Genomic DNA, 26,022 nt, shown 5'->3' with positions numbered 1-26,022 from the left:
ATATTGTATTTGCTAAAAAATATCTTAGGGGTATACAATTATTATAATGTAAGCTGAAAAAAAAAATTGGCTATGTTTATAAATTTAGAAATCAAACGATATTTGATATGACAACTCGAATTTGAAGTCTAATCAGAACATTATTTATTTATGTTCGTCATGGTCAAAATTAATTTAATGCTTGCTTTTCAGTGTACTTTCAAAATGTAAAAAGATCTATTACCCATAAATATTTTTTATGGAGATTTTAATATTTAAAATTTTGTTTATAGTATTACTATTTAAATGCACTATTTCTGCAGCACTTATCGTTCTTTAGCCATATATTGGAGGACATTAATATTCGTAATTTTATTCACCTAAAAAAAAAGCATTTCAAGCAAATGTCTATAGATCCACATCTCAAAGGTATGTACTTTTTAGATTAATTTCTGATTTAAGGTTCAGGTCTCTACTCGGAATAGAAGAATGGCGAAAATATAACAACAAACTATGTGCGTTCTTAGCTGAAGACTTAAGCAAGATAATAGAGATCTTATTCTGAGATATCAGCATAATAGTCGGCGTTAGTCAAACCTTGTAAATATGGGACAATGGAAACCACAAAGAAAATATTGTTTAAGGATGTTCGTATATATTAATTAACCCTTCCGCCACGGCTGATATTTTTGCGCGCCATTTTAAAATTTGCTAATAAGTGGGAGAGTACATATTTATGCCATAAATTATTTAAATATTATTTCAATAAATTTAAGTGTTTTGCTAAAAGGTTTATCACATATTTACGTGCCCAATGCATACTGGCGATTTTCTTGATGACTTATATAGATGTCAAAGGGTTAATGATCTGGAACATTTTACGTTGTGTTGTGGATCGTTTTTTTATTCATTGCACTTCGTAACTTGTTCAAAAAGGTACAGAAATATTCACTAATGTTTGTTTTTTCTCTTCGAGTTTATTTCAATACGATGATTTTACAAAGACACTTTTAACTATATTTTTGAAATCCCCTTATAGCAATAAATTGAAATGTAATAAAATCAAAAGTTAATATATAAACATTCAAGTTCTACGTTATTTTGAGTAATACGGACGCGCTTAAAAAATATAATGTTTGGAGTACTTGTTTCAGTTCTATAGAAAAGAACAATATATTTTTCACAGTGGCAGCACCCGAGTGCATTTTTACTGTGGCAACTGTTCCGACGCCGGTGACAGCGGCTATCAGCCGCGAGGCTCCATCATGTCGGACCAGTTGCTAGAGATGGAGGTGGAGAGCGCCCTGGAGATTTCGGCCCCCGTTCCGGCCAGCAGCTCCTCGGTCGTGGTGACCGCCTCGTCTGGCTCCGTCGCCGTCTCGCTGCATCCGCTCGTCATCATGAATATTTCCGAGCATTGGACTCGCGTCAGGGCTCAGGAGGGGAGATCGCAGACCGGCGAGTAACTCTTAAATCATCCTTATACCAAATCTGTAATCTTAACTGCCGTCATTTTTTACCATTGTGCATACAGTATTGAGCTCAGATACAGCAATTTAAAGTCCCCTGTCAATCTTTTTCACCACTATATCTCAAATGCGTCGATATTCTTTCGCGCCCGAACGTCTACTATTTATAGTCTTGAGTAGTCCAAATTCTGGTCAAAAGTACCGAACAGAGTGATGATATTGAAAGTTATGCATTTTTATTTTATTGAGGCTCGACAGTTTTGACAAATCCTTTGCAGGATTATTTTGACCAATTAGAACAAATGAGAGATTCACTCTTTGGTTTGCTCCTGTTATATTATTTCACCTTTTTCCAGAGGGGGGCAAAAGTTGGCCAGTCGGTGATCGTTTTTAATATTTAAATTTCATTAAATGGCCGTCCCTGTTTAGAATGCACTTCAAAAGCAATAAAATCACCAGTAAACACACTGTAATCTTTCGTTTATATTAACACTTTGCTTAATTTTTAGTCCTATATTATTCTCCAAGGTCTCGAATACAAATGACCAAACGTGAATGTGCTGATCTTCCGGTGTGATCTTTTAAAACTTCTGAACCTCAGTCAGTAACGATGGAATCATTGGCTTATTTTGATACAAGGGATTCGATAGACAATTTTGATATTGAATTTAGTATATCTCAAGAAAAGGCTGTTTCAAATAGTTCTTTTTATGTTTCACTCGCCATTTTATGCCATACTTTGTTACTAACAATCAGGTTTTTTGACATTCAATTGGATCAATAATGTTTTATTTATTTTGTTTACAGTTATTGGCGCTATCATTGGCAAACAAAAGGGTAGAAATATCGAAGTTATGAATTCGTTCGAATTGGTTTTTAGCGAAATAGCCGAAGACATTATCATCGATAAAGAATATTATTGCACAAAAGAAGAACAATGTAAGTGTCTCAAATGGATATGATCCATAAAAACGGAATATTTCACTTTGTGTATTTTTAAAGTTAGGCAGGTGTTTTCCGACATGGACTTTTTGGGGTGGTACACAACGGGCGACGCGCCGACTCTCAGGGACATAGCTGTTCATAAACAAATATGCGAAATAAACGAATCTCCCATTCTTCTACAACTGAATCCAAATGGAAAGAGTGGCGATGTAAGTTTTAACTATTCATGTTGATTAAACGAGTCGTTGAGCTTCAAAGATTAAAATGAATACGATTGTTTTTTCTTTATCATTATAGTAAATACATAATCATGATTTTAAACAAATTTTAAACTCAACAACTCATATATTTAATATATGGTATACTATAATAATTCTTATACATTTTTTAGCAATTACCCGTGTGCCTGTACGAATCTGTAGTTGAAATAGTGAGCGGCGGAAATGCTGCTTTATTACTAGCACCTTTAAAATACACCTTAGCTGCCGAGGAAGCTGAACGCGTCGGGGTAGACCACGTAGCTAGAGTTTCCGCTAGCGAAGCTGGCGAAAGTAGCTTAGGTATGTTGTTTTTAACTAGCACACAAAACATCTTAATAGATTTTCAAGAGAAACATTTAAAAATTGCATTATAAGACAGAACAAACAACTCTATTTACTGATTTACATATGAGTTTAAATAAAATTTAAGTGACAGACTTCTTTCTTACTGACCATATGGTTATACTAACAGTCGATTTCGATTTTAGTTGCGGAGCATTTAACTGCTCAACGATCTGCTATAAGAATGGTCGCTATGCGAGTGAGACTCGTAGCGCGTGCTATAGCAGCGCTTCGTAGCGGAGAACTGCCGCCTAACGCAGCTTTACTGCGAGAAGCCAGAGCTCTCGCACATCGTCTACCTCTTGTGGATAATCCGAGCTTTACGCATCATTTTTATAATGTAAGTCTTATTTATTTTATGTCAGGAGTTTACTGTTTTTAATTTAACAATTGTCACATTTCAGCAATGCAACGATGTGGGTCTAATGACTTATTTGGGAAGCATAACGAAAGGCTGCAACGATATTAATCAGTTTGTTAATAAGTTTAACATTTTATACGATAGACAAGCAATGGGTAGAAGAATGAGAGGATTATTTTTTTAATTTTGCGTAAATAAATGAAACAGCATTTGTAACATACGATATAAATAACAATATTGGTTCTTTTATATTTGTAATAATAATACGTTTAATAGCAACAAAAAATTCAAAATAACAATTTGAGTTGTACATTTCGCAATTAGTATTTAAGAAACCCGAGACTGTTCATCTTATACTAACAATATATTATAAATGAAATGTTTGATTTTTTTTTGTAATAATTTATTATTGCTTATGTGTATTCAAAATACAAAATTATATAAGGAATGAAACCAATTATTGCTTTTTGGTATGTCGTATCAGTCGTCATCAAATTTTTCAATTCCTATAAGCTCATCAAACAACATGTTGCTTTCGTGTATGGCTTGAGGTTCATAAAGCATCTGTTGAGTGTATCTCAGCGTAGCCGATATCAAATGGCCGACTGTCCATTTGCGATCTATTAAAATCCTAAACAATGTATCCAACTGAAAAATAAATAAATCGATAATATTACATGAAATTGCTTTCATTTTTAACGTTAATAGTTACCTTAAATAATTGCGGGTTCTTATGAGTGTAATAAATTAACGACGGGGTGCCGGCTACGCTCGAAGCCAACCATTGTATGATAAATTTCATCTGAGGATTGCCACGCTTGCTTGCGCCGCACCCCCAGTTTCCGGTTATGATCGATTTGATGCAGCTTCCTTTCAGTGACTTATTGGCTAGCTGTGATAACTGAAATTTATAATATTTTTTACGTGATTTGTTATAAAAGTATATATTGAATTAAATACGACTATTTAATAAATATGCATACATAACATGATGTCAAACATTGAAATAATTATTTTTTGGTTAAAGAAGATTTTTGAAGAAATAAATACAATCAATATATTAGTTAATGATACCTAAGCATTATCTTATTCAGATCTAATTAGTAAAGAAAAATAAAGCATATAATATTATTCTACACTCCTGTATCATCATTTATTTTGTGGAAATATATCTGCTTATGTTAACCTTTTGGATGCAGCAGAATGATATATCAATCCAACACTTTATGCTTCTTGAGGCGACTATATGTATAGTTAGTGCCATAAAAAACGTCTTGTGTTACCAATATGTACGAAACTTGGTCACCACATTGGAAACACAAGTCTCAAATTTTTAAACTATTTTGTATGATTTTTAAAATGTTAAATTCAAAATTTTTGCATTATTTTTCTGAGGTAGCTACGCTTTTAAAACAAAAACAAAATACATTTTTCTAAAGAAATGCAATGTTTTATACATTATTTTACAAAAGAGCAGTTCAATTTTTCTCAACAAGGAGTATGGCAATAAATCAATCAATTAGATTTTACACCCGGAGCAATAGTAATAATTAAAAAATAATACTGTTTTCCTCTCCCCCCCCCCACCCAAAGATATGAGTTTTTTTACACAAAGATACAAGTAAGTTTGAAGATTACTTTGATGACCAAGAAGATGAAGATCATGAAAATTCCATATAAAAATGCTAAAAAATTTGCTTTTAAATCCATTATGCAATTTTTACAGATGTGTTGAAGTTATGTAATGAACTTTATTATCTTATTTTCTCTCTTGTTCAATTACTTGTGAAATTAGTTATTCAGATTTGTCAGCACAAGGATTAAAAGTACGAAAGTCACACCAATTTAACTATTCAAAGTATACACATGAACTTCCACCATAATCTTTATTTACTAATTATTATCCCCCACAATTTTTATTAACAAATTATATATGTAGATATGTAGGAGTGGCGTCCAATTCATGCCAATTCTCTTCCTACTTTCTTTTACTTCTGATGGCGATTGCAAAAATTTTGTAACATTCATCATTATAGCCAAAATGTAATCTTCGAGTAATAAACAAGCCATTCGATCATAAGCTGTGTTTTCATAGTTGCTAAAGTGCTGACAGAAATCAGCTACACTTTATTGATAATGTCCTGACGAAGCAGGTTTCAAAATATCGTCAGACAGTGTATTTAACACGCCTGATATAGAGGTAATCTTATTTGTAAGTGAACACAATAATAAACTCATCATCTTGATATTCTTAAAAAAGTACTAAAAACACAAAATTCAATTTGTACACTCTAAATTTATAGGCCAACGTAAGCTATTTTGCAAGAATACGGTAACAAACCTTCCAAACACACAATTTTTATTCTTTTACCTTCCATACATTTTTTGTAACCTAATATTAATAATTCTAAATACTACGTATCTAGTCTCAAGAGAGTGTCAGTTGCAGCACATTTATTTTACAATGGTTTTTGTGGCATAGTGGCAATACTGTGGTTGCGTCCACTGCCCCCGCGACCGCGACCGCAGTATTGCCACTATGCCACAGTTTTCTTATTATCTAGTTCTTGGATTCTTTGAATCTAAGTGGATTGCCTTAGCATAAACTATTATGCTGCTGATGAATTGTATGCAATAGAGCAGATTGAGACAACAGTCCTGAATGGCACTTTGAAAAGCGAAAATGTGTTTGTTCTCTGAATCCCATTGATTCTCTGGAATTTTCCTTGCATTGTAATAACTATAAATAAGTCACAAGAACAGTTGCTCAATGTGATAGAAATTTATTTGAGGCAAGAATGACTCTTATTGTAAATTGTATGATACAATTTTACAAGCGGAGTATAAAAAACATCTATTTGTGTTGACAGAAGAAAATAATTAATATGCCAGTTGCAGCATATTCATTTTACTCAATGGATGAAGAAGTTATATAATCAGTTAAAATCTAAGATTCTACGAATCCAAATCAATTGTTATAACATAAGTTGACCAAATGATGCTGGTAATGAATTTAAAGCAACTAAGGCATTGATTGAGGTACAGTTTCTGAACGGCACATTAAAAGTGAGAATGTGTTTATTCTCTGAATCCTATTGTTACTTACAATTTGCCTTGCCTTCATAATGACTATAAATAAATGCCAAGAACAGACGCTCAATTTAGAAATTTATTTGAGAGAAGAATACCGCTCTCATTGTAAATTTTATGATGCAATGTCACAAGCGGAACATAAAAGATAAAAATAAGTAAACGAAAAATACGCTTTTTAAACGCTGTAACTTGCCATTGAGACAATGTATAAAATTACTTTTCCATATATATTATAATAATATAACTTATAAAGATACTATAATATTACATGCTAACATAATTTATGTTAATTATGAATCATCGAGTACAACAGCTATCATGCACATTTATCGTCCTTTTATATATATGGTATGTACACATATATATATTTGTATTATTATTATTATAAACGTCTTAGCAACAGTGTTACTTGTTAGTACATTTTCAAGAACATTTTTTGTCTATGTTCATATAATTTTACCTGTGACTTTTGTATCTTCATAGTGTAATTCTCACACTCGACCGTCTGTTCAATAGCTTCAGTTATACAACCAATAACCAACTTCAACTTGTTGGTCTTTCTCGATCGCCTTTTATGACGAGGAGATATATCGCTATTATTTGTGATATCGACACTTTTAGCCTTCACCAATTTGCGTACTTTCACTACATCATCGTGTCCGTTCAGAGGTTTGTCTATGTTGTTTTCGCTTATGTCACCTAATCGGTCGATTTCTTGTATTTTTGATTTCTTATTTCAACAATACACAAGTTTTATTAAATATATTTAATATCGCCATCATTCATCATTAGTTACTGATTTAATCACACAACAATCAGTAATGTATGATGATTTTTGTTATTAAATGCTTGCATCATTGTATGTAATGCTTTTTTTACAAACGATAAAATAAACTTACCAATTGAGCAGCAAGCTTGTGCTTATGTCTCGCCAGTTCTAAGCTCAACGATCTGACGCTGGACATAAGCTTGTGTTTGCTGACCGCTTTTCGATCAGCAGGCATACTTCCGTCGGTCAAAGAAACGCCGGCGAAAGATTCGCTCAATGTTCTTTTCAACAGAGAGCTAGCAAACTGAACCACAGCCAAATCTCTCGAGTCTAATTCACGATCTTTCTTCTTTATAGAATCGTTTTGAAAGATAGGATCGTCTAACCAGTTGCTAAACTGCTCGTATACTTCTTCGAGTTCTGAGCTGAATAAAACACGAATATGACAACACTTATTTTAACGACTTACTTCTAACTCTAAAATCAATATCAGACATATTCTCTTTGTAGAAAAAATAATGATGTACAATGACTTATGATATTTATATTTTTCATATGTATTAAATTGAATGAATAAAAAATATTAATTTTTAATTTTGGGCATATCTTTAATTGATGTTAATTATTGAATGAAACTAACTTTAGTCAGTATGCCTTGTTTTGGTAAAACCAAATAGAAAACAATCCAGATTACAGGTGATGTAATATAGTAAAGATACACTACAAAAAAGCTCATGTCTTCTATTGATTCTAGATATTACAATTAAATTTTACCTATACTCTGTGCTAAAGCTATACTTTGAACTATCGTTCGTATCTCTTCGTACAAGACCAGGACTTCGCCTACTTCTAAACTTTGATATCCATTCTTGTTCTCGCTTTAAAGAATTGTTTAAGAGATCTTCATCGAGTGAGTCTTCTGTGAGGACAAAACCATGAGAACCGCCTCGGTTGAGTCTAAAAGAAACATTAAATCACACAAACATCTTCCGTGAAATATTTATCCCGCAACACAACAATTGTACTTTATATCTTTATCGTGAACACCTGATCCTGATATGCTTATTCCAACTGCATAACTCGAATCTGTCGAAAACGAATCTGTTAAAGAATCTTCCATTTCTCTTCGTAACGCATCTTTTAACCTTCTTGCAAAACTTTCTCGTCTTTCTAAAGTATTCAGTTCTAAACTGTACTCTCTTGTTTGATGAAATTCGTCTCCACTACCTTTAAAATTCATTAAAAGTGAATTAGCATCAATTAAATTATTACTTGTGTTATTTTATTACCTTCATCAAAACTTGTATTGGCACTATGAAATTCATCAAAACTTGAGTTGCAACTCGAATATAAACTATCGCATGACTCTTTCACTGTTCTTTTAACTGGCAAACATTCACCTGAGGATCCCAAAACTATGAAACGACCTCTTCTATTGTTGAGCGTGTTCATTTCAGGTGTCAAATGACATTTTTTCCTCGTTATATTCACAACTGACGAAAGAAAACCAATAATTCATATACATATTTCTGTAAATAATTATATTTGTGTAAAAATCTCATACTTGGATCATTAAGATTTATTGTAGCAGCGCAATAGGCATCTGGAGATGGCGATCTGCTAATAGAACTATTCACTGTACTAGCCGATGTTTGTTTAATGATAACAGTTGCTTCAACTTCTGGTGGTGTATGGCTGAATGACTCTCCTGTTTAAATAATTTACATTAAACATGTTCTCAAAACAATATTTATAATTTAATAATCACCGATTGGAGAAAGTCGTTTATCTGGATTTCGCAGATGTATTGCTTCAGGTGGCTTTAAAGGCTTTTGTTGAAAAGCTAACAAACATTTGTTCAATTCTCTTAAAACATTATCTTCTTCATATTGATTTGTTGGTAATATTGCATAGCTCTCAGGATCTAAGCAACATACTGAAATCTACAATCGAATAAATATTTTTTAATAAACTCGACATGTAAAATATTATATCTACAAACGTTAGTATTCATACAGAGAGCAACAGAGGAACCAGATTATTTTAAAAATAAATAATAATGAAACTTACAATGTAGACGAATTTATCTGTAAATTGTAATACATTACATGGAATGATATCTTAACCAAAATTGAAAATGCAACACAGCTAAAAGTTATTTTATGAATGGTTCCATTACTTTAATTAGAAAATTACATTTAACACCAATAATGCAATTCCATAAAATAGCGGAATTAACAGCAACAACAATCAAAGCTATTTTAACTTTTAAAATACTATTTGAAATCTTTTTATGCTTTACATCAATGCCATAAAATATGTTTTAGTCTCCTTTGACCATCAATTTATGGTTAAAATAGATTCATTCACAAATATAATTCGAACAAGTTTTAAGAATTAATAAGTTAAAACTCCACAGCACTGCAACCTCTTGCCTAGCAGAACAGCAAAGACTCTTTTTTGCGTCTTTACACATTGAACATCTTCAAACAGTCTTCTTTAGAAAGTTTAAGTATACCTCAATGATGAACTACATCAAAATGTAGTAACAGAAACACTGTTCGCTCAGTGTCGCGCGTATCAAACATTTAAATGAACAACAACCGTCTCAAAAACGTCAAGTTCCTCTGCTGTATCTAGTATTAAAAAAATATCTACTTCAACATAATTCTTACTTGCTTTGGAGTAGGTAATAATTCTAGTCTACATTTTTGTTTAATATCTAATATTTTAGAAAATCTTCGAGCACCTTCGATCCTTATGATTTCATTGTCTTCCATCGCTTCTACTGATAACATTATAGCTAAAATATCAGGCACACAGCACATCGTAATGGATTCCTGTAATAATAAATTATTAACTATTCGACAATCAGTGTTTTGCTTATCATTTTAAATCAATACCTGAGAACATCCACCTCCCAAAACTTCACCACCAAGTCTAGAATTGGCGAAACAAATCTGCACACCGTCTACGTTACTTCCTTCTGTTTTACCATCATGCTTAATTTGTATTTGGCATAGAGGAAGATTGCATTCTTGCCAATCTTCTATAGTGAGCCACTGCTTTGAATTCATAATCTAAGAATAACATAATGTGAGTTATTAAAATAAGTGTCAAACCTTAAAAATATTGATGTTTTTATACCTGTCTTGAGAATTTAATTGATCCTTCATTATTGTTACTTTCAATCCAATCAAAGTAGTGAAAGATACTTTTCAACTTAGCCTTTTGATGAGGACTATAAAAAATCAATTAGTACATCAAGAGTATTTAATAAAGTGCAAAAATAAATCAATTACTTTTTTAAATGCTTAAAAAACTTTGAAAAATTAAAATCTTGCAAAGTTGGATGTGTTTTTAAGGTTCTCTTCGGGTAGGTGGAAAAAAATGCATGAGCTAACAAAGAAGAGACGAAATTGTAGCTCAGCTCTGTGCAATCCGCTGTAATACAATAGTTTCAATAAATTAACGTTACTTTATGATATAACCATATGTATAAATACTAACGTTGTTGTTGTAAGCTAAACACAAAACCGTTGCTCGGTTTCCACTGTTTCAGATTAAGGCACCTTTTCACAATGCTCGGTAGGGTCTGATCCATGAAATGAGTTCTTTCCTCTGCAGTCATATCATTTTCGATAAAGTCGTAAAAGTCGTCCATCATGTGAGGGTCTCTCTCATCTTCTTCAGGATCTAAGCTGATACTATAATAATAATTTTATATGTTAATACTCTTTTGTTTAAAAATATATTCATACTTAGACGCACTTGCACATGTCGTGTATTTTTAGCATTCCATCTACAAGCTTTTGCGTGGATGATGCCAATAGGAGGTGTTTTAAATGCCTTTGCAGTGAGGGCCACCACGGCAGCTCACACGGTAGCATTACTAAAGCCATGGTTTACCTGAAAATAAAGTAAAAATAAAATTTTAGCCTCATTTATTACAAAGTTGGAGCCAAATAATGACTGAAGCTCTCACATGAAAGCATACATCCATACATATATTTAATAGCAAAATGTAAATACACACCCAAACAAACAATAAACTACCGTATTTTCTTTCATTATTATCATTCCACAAGATAGGACATTATTCTTAATGAAAGAGTGTGTTTATAAAGGAATATAAAGCTTCGTCTATCGATCATGATCGCTAATTTACTGCAAAGTTATCATTGTCCGAATTATAAAATCAAAAAGAATTTCCCCATCGACTGAGCATCGAAAAGCCGTGGAGACCGTTATGGGCCGAATTTTATACGGCAAAATTCCAATTACGGCCATTTTAAAATCTTTTCATACGGTTTTTAAGCAAATTCTTTATTATTCTATAATGTGAATATTTTTTACCTAGATTTTATAAATTAGTACTGGAGCTTAACTTTACTGCACTAGAAATGAGAGACGAAATACGAAGTCCAGCTTCAATAAATGTGAGGGTTTTAATGGGTAAGAACCTTAAATTCTCACCGGTCTAGTTATAACTCCTTTCCACCATAAACGGAATAGTATGCAGTAAAAATAAAATATTATTATATAAAACAATCACTATAAATAAATTACACTTTTAGTTTTTCATATTGTACCGCATTATGCTGAAGAAAAAAATTATGTTTTTTATTTCGCGTTGTCATGCGATATTTATTTTTAAAATTTAGTATATAAAAAGAAATATTGAAAATTGTCTCTATTATTACTATACAAATATAAGGTGAAAAGTAATTTAGGAAGTTGGAATGTTGTTTTGATTTCTATAACGGAAGAATTAAGCATAATGAATACTATGGCTTAATGCTCAAAGTCTTATGATAAAAAAGTATTAAAGTGAGTTAATGCCATATAAACGTGGTTTTATACATCCAATGTGAAAGGCATATTATTATTAAAAAAAATTACCACTGACTGGCTAATTTTTAGCCCCGCCCTGGAAAAAGCTGAAATACTTTCCCTGAGTCAAATGCTTTCTTTATAAAGCTATGATTGATTACGAAATAAGGATCTTCGCAACAAAATAACTTTCGACATTTTTTTTATAAACAATACAACTTGACATTAATTTAATATTTAATACTATTTTTTTGTCAATAGTTCTTAACATAAAATGAAAACAATCACTATTTGTAAAGCTAGTGTAAATAATAAATATGTGTAACATTGTATTATCGCATTGTCCTGTAAATTAAAAAATATTAAGATATTTTAATTTATGTGAATACCTCTCCTTCATATAGTTTGTAGATCACTAATACTTACAACGATACAATTTAATGCTTAAAATATGTTTGTTTTATTTTACTTTTTTTTATAAAGTTATAGGGGACCTATTTATATATGTATTTATTTAGATTTATAATCGCCAAGACTTGGCGGCACTCTGGTAGCACTGGCGTGACGGACACTTTTCTGGTGGCAACTCCGGCGGGCTCGCAAGTCGGTGCAGGCCCGCGCCCCGTTTAGTTGTAAGCTAACATGTAACTTCATCAAATCGTCAATAAAAGCACTACTGCAGTGACTCAATTTACGTCTAATTGCCACTCGCTACCTTCCCGTCGCCAAAAAGTACAATATTGTTCTATATTATATGAATATTGAAATGTTAACTGTTATAAGGCAGCTTTCATAAATTATGTCACAGGTTTTTCATTAATTTTTACCCCCCCGGGAAAAAATAATGAAAAACCTGTGACATAATTTATGAAAGCTGCCATATATCACAACTGTCATTTAGCCAAATTCCTGTTTGTTTTACATTATCACAATTCCGCAACCCTAACCCCCCCCCCCCTCCTCATACCTGTGACATAATTTATGGAAACCACCTAAGCAGAAGTTTGAAATTTTCAAAATGTTATAAAATCTTTGTTATTATTTATTTATTAAATTATTAAAATAATATATTATTAATTTATATATATATATATATATTAAAATATATTCTGAATAAATTAAAACGCGGAAGAGAAAACTTGGCCATAAACTTGAAAATGGCGGCCATTGCGATTGTGACATTTACGTTTGCGATGCGCTTCGCTTATCAGTCAGAACCGGCCAAAGTCCGTTTACGGTGAAATGTAACAAAATTCCTTCACTTTCCAATAATTATCCATTAATTTACGTCAAATTATTTAATAATAAGCGGTAACAAGAAACTTATAATCATGTTCAGAGCGAAATTAGTCAAATCTCTTATAATGGGAGCCCCGGGTTCTGGCAAGGGTACAATTTCGGCTCGCATTGTGAAAAAATACGGCTTCGAACATTTCTCGAGCGGTGACAAACTGCGTTGGAACATAGAAAACAGTACTCCGCTAGGAGTCGAAGTGAAACAGTACTTGCAAGCGGGAACGCTAGTCCCCGACAAAGTGATGATAAAATTCATGACAAACGAATTGAACCAAATCGAAAAGTCTTGGTTATTGGACGGATTTCCCAGAACGGTGTCGCAAGCGGAGCGACTGTGGAAATTGCAGCCAATAAATTTCGCCTTAAACTTGGACGTGCCTTTTGATGTGATAATTGAACGAGTGAAAGGAAGATGGATACATTTGCCATCCGGAAGGGTATACAACACAGATTTCAACGCGCCGAAAGTAGCCGGTAAGGACGATGTGACTGGCGAAGAATTGGTACAAAGACCAGACGACAAACCGGAAGCGGTGTTGAAGAGATTAGAGATTTATCAAGAGATGACTGAGCCCGTTATACAGTTTTACAAGAATCGCGGGATCTTAGAAGAATTTCACGGAAGGACGTCTGATGAAATATGGCCAAAAGTGATTAAATTCCTAGATAATAAGTTAACTATTTGATTTTTGATCAAGTAGTTTATATACCGTCCTTACATATAATATAAATGAGGATGCTTATAGAATTGACTATGCTTTTTTGTAGTTAAATCAACTTTAAACTGGATCGTTATTATTAATATGTAGTTTTTGCTCAAAAATCACGGTGTAGCTAAATTGTAACAAATTAATGGATTACTTTTTATTATATGTACAAATTTTTATTGATTTATAGAAAATTAATGCCTAAGAATTAATGTGTTCATTTACTATTATGAATGAAGATATGAAATGGATTGTTGCACGTTTTTAAAGACTGGTATGATATATTGTTATTAGATTAATATTTTTTGATTGACATACATATATATAAATTTGAATGTAATTATTATTTCAATTATTATGTATTGGAATTGTACCTGTACATTGTGAAATAAAGGATTAAAATATATTTTCTTTTGATTTTAATCTTGAATAGTATAATGATATTTTATAGATTGAAATTTTTATAAAAGATTATTTTTTTAGTTTTCTCATTCAATTCAGTTTTATGTTTTATAAAATCAACGGAATTACCCGTGTATCAGGGCTAAACAAAGTCCTTCATTCATCCCAGAAGTGATTAAAAGCTTAATTTTTCCTGCAGTGTGTGTAATTTTAAGTTTTGGGACAGGCTATCTCTAATAGTAATTATTCATAAGAAACCATAATTTTTTATTTCAAAGTTCGGTTAAAAGCGTCTTAACTATCAATAGGCCGTTATTTTAATTAGGTTTGAAAAGAGGTTACAGAGCTCATGCTGTTTCGAAACTTTCTAGGTCATTCCTACACTTGCCAGAATAACAAACATGCATCTCCATACTGAATTCAAATGAGCGACAGAGCGCTGCTCCATCTTGGTGCTTGTCGCAAGTACGTCGGTCATTTTAAGCTACTGTAGTGCTTTTGTGTTATGCCTGGTTTGTACTACTACTTGCTGGGTACATTTAAAACTATATGAATCAGTGCCAATTTACTTACACAAAATGATCATTTTAATCGTTCTACTGAGCGAACAATTAGTAACGTAGTAGAAAAAAGAGACTGGATGCGTTAGAGATTGGGTAAAGCCTGTGTATCATTGTGGCGCCCGTTCAGTCAAGAATATTGCAACAGTAAGTGAAAATGTGGCCAAAGATCTGGAATAGTGAAAATATAATTTATCTGGCAGGTGCTAGTAAAATCATATGATTTCAACTTTTCCATATGTAGTAATATATACATTTACAAATTCATCAATATTTATTTACATACGATGTATAAACGTTACAGTGAATGTGTATTTTTCAGTGAAGCTATATCTAAATACATTTTCACCAGTATATTTTCTACTAGCGAAAATATAATTTAACTAATATGATGCTCTAAAATGTTTATGAAAGTCAATTTACCAGTCAATGCCAAACAACCATTTTCATTAGGTCAAGTTCAAAATTCAAATTAAACTGAGATGATCTAATTACAGAAAAAATATTAAAGGAACTTACAGATAGTGCCATTATAATGCTCACATTTATCTCCTTGAGATTCCAATACTACCAGCTCAAAAGTCCAATACAGAAAACCCCTGAAGAGGAAGGAAATCTTACCGAAAGTAAATTCTAAAATGATATCTTCAGTTGCGAAGTGAATCGCCGAAGGGTGACTCATCCACCTGCTACTCAACCATCAAACAAATTATTTAATATCCCATAAGGACAGATTATAAATTTTATTTTGATATCAGAAAACTTCAAGACAAGAACATATAATGATAAATTAGGTTCATTAGACTAAGTCTTTCACAAAAATGGCTAGTATATATATGCAATCAAGAAGCGAAAAACACACCACAAAACAACTTTAGCACCTAAATATACATTGTTAACATATTCTTGTCATTAATGTGTTTTGACATTTCGTTCTCTAGATTTACCGTGTTATTTTTTAATGTAAATATCGATAGAAAATCTATCGATACCAGAGGGTATTTTATAATTTAAAATAAATAAATAAAACGTATTGCATAAATCTTGGCAAAACATAATTTTATTTAAATTAGATCCTATTTTACTGAGAGTATTTGAGGTTATGTCATACGTTTCAAGATGAGTATAGTTAAATATAAAATTGAATGCCTTTACCAATCACTGAGCATAAGACTTTACAGCATAATCCAGCTTTGATTTTGAAATTATATTCAGTTTTCTTGTAAAATATTGAAAGAAACGCGTCTAGTATTTTAGTATTTTGTTTATAAATTATGAAAATTCTTATTAATTTTCAAATATCTCAAAACTAGGTTTATATTTAACATATAATTTATTGTTCAACTGTTTCCATTCTTTGAGAAGTTCCTCTAAAAATATGGATTACTAATGAAAATACTTTTTTTGATTTATATGATTAACTATAAACTTTTAAAAATATCAGTAATGGTAATTACATCTAATTATTTTTTAAATTATTGTATAATTATAAATATAAACATACAATATTAATTTGACATTTTCATAATAAAAGTAAAATTTATTATATTTATACTTGTTTTTATTACTTTAGTTATTCTTTTTTCAGAAATCTAGTGTTGAAATTTTCATCTCAATACAAATATGTAATACTGGCAACAATCTGTTTAGCATTACTACTGTTTAACAAAGTTTATAGCATTGTTTTTTCAGCCCAGCATTTCTGGAGTTTTCCGGGAATACCCCCATTTCTTAGCACGCAACATACAGAGTTCGCACTATATACATACATTTATAAATAGTTTTCCAAGAATACTACATTAAAAAATAATTTTAGGCGAAAAAAATAAATAATATGTACCAGTAAATTTTAAGTCCAAGTCAACTGCATGCAATCTATCAATATTATATTTTTATTCTACATATGCTTTTAAATGGAGGTATAGAAAAACTGTACATTTAAGTGATAAGAAAATATGGAAAAAAATGTATTGTCTACTTTAAATTAATTAATCCATACATATTTTACATATGTACATATCAATGATTACCATCAAAATAAAAAATATTTTTATAAATGTATATCAGGGTGAAGGGGGGGAGGGCATCAATGTAAGAGAGGGCATAAATTTAATATATTTTTAAACAATTTAATTTATAGATCCTGAACTCATATTTCTATTCACAACTTTAACGGTTCTTTTTAATCCACATCCTTCTTTCTATGTGCACGTTCACTTGACTAATTCATTCAGGATTTCACAATTGCTGACTCGAGTGTTTGTAGTAGTACTTCTTTGGCATTTGCGCTTTATAGTTATCATTTCTTCGTACTTAGCTAGGGCAGGCAAGTTTTTGCCATTTGTTTTGAAAAATAATATTTTTTTTATTTTATTCCAACCCAGTTTTCTTAGGCTCGCATCTCAAATAGTAACTGCAAAATCTGGCAATACTAGGAAGACAAAATTCCCTACACACACCGTGATGCAACGCACCTATGGTGTATTTTGGTAGCGTCCACGCAAATTTTACTTTCACAAACAAGATATTTTTAAAACGAACACACACATACACGCACATAGCCGGGGCCATTTCAACTCTCATATTCATATATAAATAGTGTCACGCACATCAACTCACGAAACGAACGCGGAAAATGGGCCAACGTTCAGTTTCAGCCTTCAGCGAAAACTCTTCCGTCTTACGACTTTCAAACCCCCATGATGTCTCTTCTTCACATACTAGTATCGTGTTTCATAATTGATCAGATTTGGAATTGAATAATGCTAATTTAATGAACAAGTTCCGGCCATAATATTTCGGATCAAAGGATTTTATGTACTTGTCTATAATAGTAAATCGTACCGTTATTGAATCTTGGATGTAAAACCAAAAATGTTTATTGTTGCGAACCAGAAGAGAGTTTTATACATGGGTTTCGCTCGCTTGGTTTTCATAAAGCATCAGGCACACGTTCAATATAACCCTATAATATTTTTAATAATAATTTTTGCTTTTACAAAATTTGTTGAATATATTAACCTTTCATTTACTGTGATGTAAACCTAGTGTACATGTCAAATTAATATGTAAATATCGAATAAAATGTATTTTTTGCTTCGTACTGAAGTGATGTTCAGTGGTTTTCAATCTGATTTTTCTGTATTTATTTGTAAATAAATATTTGGTACATGCAATTTTGGCATTTATACAGAAAAATTACTATGCTTAATCCATTTATTTGTTTTCAGCATTTACAATAATTGTCACTACTTGTTCATTATTATAATTATTATTTTGCAATAATATTTGTGATTATCTAATATTAAATCATTATATTTCACACATTTTACATGAACACTCAGTGAACATCACTGGAGAGCAATTATTTTTTATTATTTTAAATATCCACTGATAAATGGTACGTAAAAATTTGAACAATTTAATAAATTGCAATGACCGTATTTCATTATAATTAGCTACTTATATTCTATAAAAGGATGCACGGCTTAACCTGAAATTCTTAAAATATTTTTTCGGCAAAATTCAATTTTGTGTAAGTAAATTAATAGCTTACCCAATTATTGCAATTTTTGTTTTATCCTTCTGAATAAAAATAACACGATTGGTAAATTTTTAATGACAAAATACATGACAAGAAAATGTTAGCTATGTATATGAAAACAATTTTCCGAAAATTATATATTCAATAATAAAAAAATCCAAAGATCTGCTTATTTTTTAATACAATAGTTTTAAGTTTTTTTTTGTAAATTAACACTGTCTGATGAGTTACAACTTTATAAGAATCAACACCTCACAATAGGTTTTATAACAATACTCATACACTGAGTTATTATAAAAACCAGAGACATCTATTTATTCATAACATAAATGCATCGTTAGATGCAATGTAGTTACATATAACCAGTTTTTATTTTGAGATAAGCACTTTTATGTTATTAACTAAGTATCTTTCATACTAGAATAGTATTAACTTAAAAGTACTTGAAAAAATATATTAAATATGAGCGCGTAGTGAGATTTTATTAAGAAATTAAATTTACTAATTTGTCTAAATTACTTGTTAAAAGCATAATAAAACGAATTACTAAAGTTAATGCCACGCCGCCATTTTATAAATATACGGGCTGATTGCCTTTTTAGGCGGATAAATACCATTTGAAAATGCATCTTTCAAGGAGTGTGAACTACCAATAGAACGTGCCTTGCAGGTATCCGAATCATAAGTATTGCCAAAATATCCAGATGTTTGAATTATGGACCACAAAGTAATAACGCACACAATAACATAGTCTGTCCATGTCCATTAAATTAAAAAAATATATAAGTGCGAACATAGCGTACTCACTACTTCCACCAGTATCTTCTATCTAGAGCTTCTACAAGGCAGAATTTAAGTTATACTACCTAGCTTATCGTTTTGAGAATCTAACTATGTTTTACCATCATTCAACAATCAAAAAATCTCCGATTCATTTCAAGCTACGATTGTTAGATATTAAAATTGTCAAAGGTCAACTTATTAAATGTCATGAAATATTTTATATAAAATAAATCATAATATTTTATACAACGTTTATTCTTTATTTCAAAGATAAAGATATATTGAAAACAAAATCAAATACATATTATATTTAATAAAAGAAAAAATATATTATTAAAATGTAAAACACGAGCTTTTGGCACAGTATGCGTCGTTATAACACACAAGTGCCTTATTTTTTCCTTTGCGTTTCAAGTTTTAAGCGAAGCAGAACAAAAAGAAGATCAAAAGATTTGATAAAAATAATTATTCTGTTTATTTTTGAAGCCGAAGCAAATTAACTAACGCAACGAACATTATCTTATTAATCATACGACAGTATGAAAATATTTCCAAGGTTATGAAGCTCTTTACAGGTGTAAATATGGTCAGAGTTGTCATATGTGATTATACATAAATGTATGGCTATGTGTTTGTTTTCATATGAGCCGATAACAATGATACGAGTTATCTGCACATTGTTGGCTTCGTCTTATGAACTTAAGAGTGACTTAATGTGCTTCTTCACTACGAATATACATCCATTTTTATGTAAATATTTTTACATTTAATTATAAGCTAATGCAGTATTGCTAAAGAAATATTTTTTATAATTTAATATTTTAATATATACTATGAAAAACACATTATAAATAATTTGTTATTTCAGAAAAGTCATACGAGTCATCAAAGAGTATGTTGAAAAATATGATTTAATATATTGATCGAGCGTGTATGTATCTATATAGTTTTAGCGCTAAATTTAAAACCAGCAGATCGCCGGCGTGCAACTCTCGTTTTCTATTTACGTCGCAACTCGTTTATAAATTTGACCGCTGCTATAAAATTATTGCCGAACTTTAGAAAATAGTAACATATTTCTGAAATATAACTTTATTTTTATGAGGTAAAAATGATATGGCTGTTAAAAATAGTATGTGTATGTGTAATAACTGAGACAATAAATAAAAATAGTTAAATTTTTTATAATAAAAATAAATCACAACCTACCAGTTGTTCTCAAATTTGTAGAGCTTAATACTATTGAAGTACGTCACAGATTTATTAAAAAATCTAAACTTTTTCTCTATTGGACATTGATATTTTAATGTAAGGTATAAAACATGGAAAATGTAACGATGTTTATCAATTTGAAGGAATGTAAATATTATTATTGAATTAATCAAACAAAAAAATGTTATTTTTTAATATTATTAATTAATTTAGTGAAGGTATAATTTTTTCATTTGTTTGGGAATCACTGACGATTATAATTACGTGAACACTGTTGTAATTATAAATAAAAAATTGGGACAATTTACATGATTCGCGTTTCCCCGTGCTAGCAAATGAATGTAATGAAGCTTTCAGCGCAAGCTCTGCTTTGCTACTGAAACCTTTCGTGTAAAGAACCCAAAACACCCCGCCCTCGTGACTATATCCGTAACCCGACTTGATAACCATCTCTTGTGTTTTCATATTAATTATTTATGACGGTAAATATTTTGCGATCCTATATATAAATATATTGCTATTCAGATGCAATGATTTTAGATTTATGCACTAATTTTTAAAGTAAATTCTGCTGTAAATATACATTTGTAGAAAATTCAGTTTCATTAGCTGTCTGCATGTGTTATATGAATATCGAAACTAATTCGAATTTTTAATAATGGATTTTAATATTCATTTTGTGCGTGAGAATCTCGGTTCAATTTTTTTTGTAAATTTATAGTATTCTTATTTATGTTTTTAGAGAATGTGGTAAGATTATTACTAATACGATATTTCGACGACAGTGGTTGTCAATATTAAAAAAATGAGTTACAGGTGTTACTTTATACAAAGCAAGCGTGTATTATTATCGAGATAATTAATTGTTTATAGAGTGAAGTTAAATTTTTTCGTTAATGCACTTATTCTTTTAAATATCTGTTTTAGAGCCACAATGGCAGCAAGTCATTTGGTTCTGGGTTCCGCGATATGTTTAGTAAATTCAAGTTTGTATTTGTGGTATTTGTGACTCGCCTTTCATATAATACAGTTTCCTTGTTAAAGACAAGGGTTTTTTCTTGGCTTATTTTAATTATTCGTGTTTTATAACATGATTAACATTTATTTAGGAAGATTAGAACTTATTATTACGATCGTGTCGTCACTGTATATTGAGTCGGTATAGTTTTTAACTAAAAAAAAATGTTCTTGGAAATATTAATTTTTAGAATCAGGCACAATTTAAGTTGCTTTCGCATTTTTTCGCTTAATGTTCTATTTTTCAATGAATTATACATGTTTTATATACAAACTCAAAATGTCGATAAAGATTTACTAGATAAACTTTGCTTACTGAATTAGTAACGAGCTAGACAACGTATTTACACTCGCGTCATGCTTTCCTTGTATACGAAATTCCACAATATGTACCCATAATATTTTTTATAGACCAGGGTTTATTTTCCAATAAAATGTAATATACATACTTCGATTTACAAATATACTGACATACATATACGTATATACATATATATACATTTGATGAATCATAAAGGATATACTATACATATGATTTTGTAATATTAAACACATAATTAAATTAACATGTTATAGTAATTATTTAAAATATATAATTATCGATTTTTAAGGTATTTTTTAAGTTGTTCTCAAAGCAACGGTTTGAGAACGCCTGTCATAGTCAATACGTTTGTAAAATGTAGTGCAACTTTGACCTTTCAGCACTCGAGACTGTCTAGCTAGGGCGGAGGCTGCGATCGTGACGTCATCGGCCGCCGGCGATCGATACGAATCCCGTGACGTCATTGGCCGGGTCGTGATGTCACGGTGCTATCCCATGAGTTAAAAATAGACTATCTTGCAAAGTATGACCAGGGCTTAGTGACCGGGATGAACTTGCAGACACAATAAAGTTTACTCTGACCAACAGTTAGGCCTCCTGAGAGGGGGGAGGGGGGAGGGAAATTCCTGAGGCCCGTTATCCATATCAATAACATATTTATAAAAAAAATTAAAACTAGTTGTTTGCGATGTATGTACATATGTATTTCAGATATAAGTTTCTTTTGCCTGTATTTACACACTAAAAGAAATAAAGGTTGCCTTCAATAGCACCCACTTTCTAAGAAGTACTTTCACAATAAGCATTATTAATCAAAGGAACAGAGTGTATTTTTTTGATGCAGCTCCGTTTGTGTTAAAATTTGTTTGCAACTTATTGTCGATTTTATTGTTTTCTGAACCTTATAAAATAGTAGATTTAGTTGGGAGGAAATATCCAACAAATGTAAATGAGTATTTGATCTGAATTTTCAGATCGACGAAAAAGGAAGAAGCCAAGAAATAACAAAGAATTATATAAATTTAATGTTTTTATAGATTGTACTATCGGTAATTTGACAACTAGATTTGATGCAGCAACAGAAATAAATAATTCAGTTGCATTCAGTTTCATGTGGTTATTTCGCGACTTGAATGATAATGAGATTCGGGAAAAGGCAGAAAAACTAAGAAACAAAAATAACGATGATCTTGGTGAGCAGTTATCTGAAGAAATATTACATTTAAAATCAATATGTGATGCAAATATTGCAATAAAACATATTTTACCCATACAGTTACATACAGTACATTATTCCCCTAGCCGTACTCCATTTCTTATTGTCTCTATTTCTGTTAATTGTTAAATCTATCTACATCTTTATTTCTCATTAAATACTTATTAAAAAAACTTACTTCTAACTTATATACAATAAATACTAAAACATTCATCTTCAATATTTTTTGAACATCCAACCAAGTAATATTATGTATATTATTAATTAAAGAGTCTTTTTTTAACCATACTATTTCACTGAAATGTTATCTAAGACATTATATTGTAAGTCTTCGTCAAATATAGAATTCCATTGGTAAAAAGTATATTGTTTCAAGAAAATGACGTAACGTTCAAATGTAAATGGAATGTCTATAAATACATTTTGTATACAATAAACAATAAGAAAACATATTTATGTATATTAATGATTCCATAGTGTGCACAAAATTACATATTTGTGACTCCTAGAATTAATTAAAAATATTTCACATATAAATAATGATTTTTAAATTCGGGTAATGATTCTTGTAAGACGAATTGTTTTCTCTATTTCTTTAACGGTTTATTCTCATCTAAAACTCTCATTAATGTTTGGTTCTGGGAATATCATGTCCTAATTAATATGTATACATAAATAAAATTCATTTTTTAATAATATTAATGCATTTTAATCACAAGGTTTGTATTTCAGAGATCATAATATTTACAGAGCGTGAATTGTTAATGAAGATGAATAGCCAAATTTGTTAATAATATCCTCCATAACCGACTAAGCCAATAAGTGGTTTAGCGTGTACAGTTGGTCCTAATTTCTTGACCACAGCGTTGAAACCATGAACGTCATCGGCAGCATAGTCTACTACTCTTACAGAACCATCAGGTTCTACCAAAGAATATTGCCCTTAAACATAAACATTTTTTTAATATAGCACAATAATTTCTTATTTAAATATATTATATATCAAAATAAACACCTTTAACTAAATCACCATCTCTCTCTTCCTTGTGGGATTTAATATCTCCAGTGTGCACATCATTTACACCATAGTCGAAAGCATATTTTGGATAAGTCTAAAATTTAAAAATATTTGTTATAAATATATTTAGTCATTGAGATTGATTAGATACACTTACATGATGATCTCCGTGCACTCCGCCATATCCTAAACCATATCCAAGACTATTGTGGCCTAAGTGACCTAAGCCTTCATAGCCAAGATGTCCATAGCCATTGCCATAGTTTGTTAAAGGTAAAACGTGTTGAGCTATCCCAAAACCCAAACCATTGTGATTTAAAGCTAATCCATGGGGTCCATTGTGACCGTGTAATTTTAGTAAATTACTGTAAGAAACTGCGTGGCTGTTACATCCTACTGCCAAAGCAGCTAGATATAAAAACATCTGGAATATGAAGAATATTTTTATTATTTGATTGATTTATTTTCATTGTAGTTTTTCCGTTGCAACATGATGGGCGTTAGCCCAATACGTTAAAACGGGGTAAACACAACCAACAACAGATTATCTATATTATTTTTTTTTTAATACATATAAGATATCTATGCGCTGAAATTTTTATCTCGATTTTAAATTAATCATCATGGTATTTATACGTGAGATTAAGTAAATCTAATCTTCGATGATCGATCGGAATTATAATTATGTATATAATAATCACTAATTCCGTTCTTCAGGACTCGATAGAAATTAAAAAAATATTTTTACAGTATAATTATAAAGTATTTTTACAGTTTACAATGAATAGATCTGTGAGATTAAGAAAATTTAGGAAAACTTAATCTATGATGGGCAGTCGAAATTCTAAATCTGATCTGATCGAGCCCATGTCCTTAATATATTAACCACTAACTAATACAACTTGTATATCGTGCTGTTTAATAAAATAATGAATAGTATGTGTTATTAAATATTTCTTACTTTGAATGATGCCATTTTTTCTGTACTGTCTTCTTCTACCACTTGAGACGATTTGATGAATTGTTCAATTGTATTGCTGTATTTATAGTGTATGATTTAGAACAAATTTAATTCAGGATATTATGTATATTATACAATACTACATAATCAATGTAAAGAATTTCATTTGGTCCTTGAGTTGTATAGTGAAACGACAGGAAACTCATTAAACAATATAACAAGATGGTTTAATTAATTAATTTTGTGATTATGAAAAATATTTTATTAAACACGAAACATAATGAACGCATAAAAATTAACTGATCCGTCTTACACCATGTAAACATTAGTATGTATTTTTTTAATATGGATAAAAAATATAGTGCAATTATTAAATTGAGTTATATTTACATGACAAAATGAAGTAGCCTATAAATAATAAAAATAAGAAGGGAATAGACCAATTTTAATGATAATTATTTTTATAATTAATAATATACATAACAATTTTTTTAATTATTTCTGAGAGTATTTAAGATAGTGTTCTTAACAAGGCACTTTCATTAGACATTTGCATTATTCATCCATAGCAAAATTCAAGGTTTAATCAAATTTCACGCATCGTTAATCAATTGGTTAAATTACACAATAAATGGTTTGTTGTTTAATTAAAATGTATCACGCGATTCTCGTTATTAACACTATTTATATTTTGTATAATACAAAGAAAAGCCATAATTGGACAGTAATTTTAAATAATTATGAAATCCAACAACCCAAAAGTACCCTGTATTTCCTTCTTACCAATTTTTTAATTACTCATGATTTAATTTAATATTTTCATGGTAATTCAATACTATATGTGTTTGATAACTCAAAGAAAAGGGTGTAAGCAACTGGAAATAATACAAAAGTATTGCGTTTGTATTTTATATGTTAATAAAAATATTTATT

At 30.6% G+C, this 26,022-nt stretch overlaps 4 protein-coding genes across 11 annotated transcripts; 2 read left to right on the top strand and 2 right to left on the bottom strand.

Moving 5' to 3' along the window:
• The first annotated feature begins 1,182 nt into the window (after positions 1-1,182).
• CSN6 (COP9 signalosome subunit 6) lies at positions 1,183-4,034 on the top strand. The gene is made up of 6 exons (XM_088196196.1): positions 1,183-1,437; positions 2,256-2,387; positions 2,451-2,602; positions 2,785-2,953; positions 3,142-3,335; positions 3,400-4,034. The coding sequence occupies exons 1-6, from the start codon at positions 1,245-1,247 to the stop codon at positions 3,538-3,540; spliced, it is 981 nt and encodes a 326-aa protein (XP_088052322.1). The 5' UTR covers positions 1,183-1,244; the 3' UTR covers positions 3,541-4,034.
• Positions 3,566-20,933, bottom strand: LOC148230877 (uncharacterized). 8 transcript variants are annotated; one of them, XM_088196191.1, is made up of 16 exons: positions 20,864-20,933; positions 10,990-11,127; positions 10,729-10,925; positions 10,521-10,662; positions 10,366-10,459; positions 10,122-10,298; positions 9,894-10,058; positions 8,987-9,161; positions 8,783-8,926; positions 8,508-8,711; positions 8,244-8,445; positions 7,993-8,175; positions 7,349-7,643; positions 6,910-7,179; positions 4,069-4,257; positions 3,566-4,004 (listed from the first exon to the last, which is right to left on the bottom strand). In XM_088196191.1, exons 2-16 carry the CDS (start codon positions 11,118-11,120, stop codon positions 3,837-3,839), a joined length of 2,736 nt encoding a protein of 911 aa, XP_088052317.1. In that variant the 5' UTR covers positions 11,121-11,127; positions 20,864-20,933; the 3' UTR covers positions 3,566-3,836. The 8 variants fall into 8 exon arrangements, 4 of the variants coding, with proteins under 4 accessions (XP_088052317.1, XP_088052319.1, XP_088052321.1 ...); XM_088196192.1 differs by lacking the exon at positions 20,864-20,933 and adding an exon at positions 20,553-20,575 and having other exon boundaries at positions 3,821-4,004; XR_015811232.1 differs by lacking the exon at positions 3,566-4,004 and having other exon boundaries at positions 4,097-4,257; positions 8,244-8,304; positions 8,364-8,445.
• On the top strand, positions 13,198-14,456 carry Ak3 (Adenylate kinase 3). Its single transcript, XM_088194886.1, has one exon. The coding sequence runs from the start codon at positions 13,383-13,385 to the stop codon at positions 14,031-14,033; it is 651 nt and encodes a 216-aa protein (XP_088051012.1). The 5' UTR covers positions 13,198-13,382; the 3' UTR covers positions 14,034-14,456.
• Positions 20,934-23,795: 2,862 nt separating the features above from the next.
• LOC148230876 (uncharacterized) lies at positions 23,796-25,991 on the bottom strand. The gene is made up of 4 exons (XM_088195166.1): positions 25,090-25,991; positions 24,286-24,552; positions 24,126-24,222; positions 23,796-24,052 (listed from the first exon to the last, which is right to left on the bottom strand). Exons 1-4 carry the CDS (start codon positions 25,102-25,104, stop codon positions 23,898-23,900), a joined length of 534 nt encoding a protein of 177 aa, XP_088051292.1. The 5' UTR covers positions 25,105-25,991; the 3' UTR covers positions 23,796-23,897.
• Positions 25,992-26,022: the final 31 nt, after the last annotated feature.

The sequence above is a fragment of the Plectrocnemia conspersa genome, unplaced genomic scaffold, assembly GCF_051122295.1.
Source record: "Plectrocnemia conspersa isolate PC_06_02 unplaced genomic scaffold, ASM5112229v1 ptg000010l, whole genome shotgun sequence".
In the NCBI taxonomy this organism is placed as follows: domain Eukaryota; kingdom Metazoa; phylum Arthropoda; class Insecta; order Trichoptera; family Polycentropodidae; genus Plectrocnemia; species Plectrocnemia conspersa.
The sequence above is the reverse complement of the archived record's forward strand: the minus strand, read 5'-3'. Positions and strand labels throughout refer to the sequence as shown.

What these genes read in the sequence shown, in the direction of transcription:
- LOC148230877 (XM_088196191.1), bottom strand. Translation starts at nt 11,120, where the DNA reads ATGGCTTTAGTAATGCTACCGTGTGAGCTGCCGTGGTGGCCCTCACTG. An exon ending in TATTACCTACTCCAAAGCAA is followed by an intron (nt 9,162 to 9,893) that starts GTAAGAATTATG and finishes ATTCGATTGTAG; the next exon opens with ATTTCAGTATGTTGCTTAGA. An exon ending in AATAAATCTTAATGATCCAA is followed by an intron (nt 8,712 to 8,782) that starts GTATGAGATTTT and finishes TTCTTTCGTCAG; the next exon opens with TTGTGAATATAACGAGGAAA.
- CSN6 (XM_088196196.1), top strand. Translation starts at nt 1,245, where the DNA reads ATGTCGGACCAGTTGCTAGAGATGGAGGTGGAGAGCGCCCTGGAGATT. An exon ending in AGCTGGCGAAAGTAGCTTAG is followed by an intron (nt 2,954 to 3,141) that starts GTATGTTGTTTT and finishes TTTCGATTTTAG; the next exon opens with TTGCGGAGCATTTAACTGCT. An exon ending in TTACGCATCATTTTTATAAT is followed by an intron (nt 3,336 to 3,399) that starts GTAAGTCTTATT and finishes GTCACATTTCAG; the next exon opens with CAATGCAACGATGTGGGTCT.
- Ak3 (XM_088194886.1), top strand. Translation starts at nt 13,383, where the DNA reads ATGTTCAGAGCGAAATTAGTCAAATCTCTTATAATGGGAGCCCCGGGT.
- LOC148230876 (XM_088195166.1), bottom strand. An exon ending in GAGTGCACGGAGATCATCAT is followed by an intron (nt 24,223 to 24,285) that starts GTAAGTGTATCT and finishes TTTAAATTTTAG; the next exon opens with ACTTATCCAAAATATGCTTT. An exon ending in AGATGGTGATTTAGTTAAAG is followed by an intron (nt 24,053 to 24,125) that starts GTGTTTATTTTG and finishes TTTATGTTTAAG; the next exon opens with GGCAATATTCTTTGGTAGAA.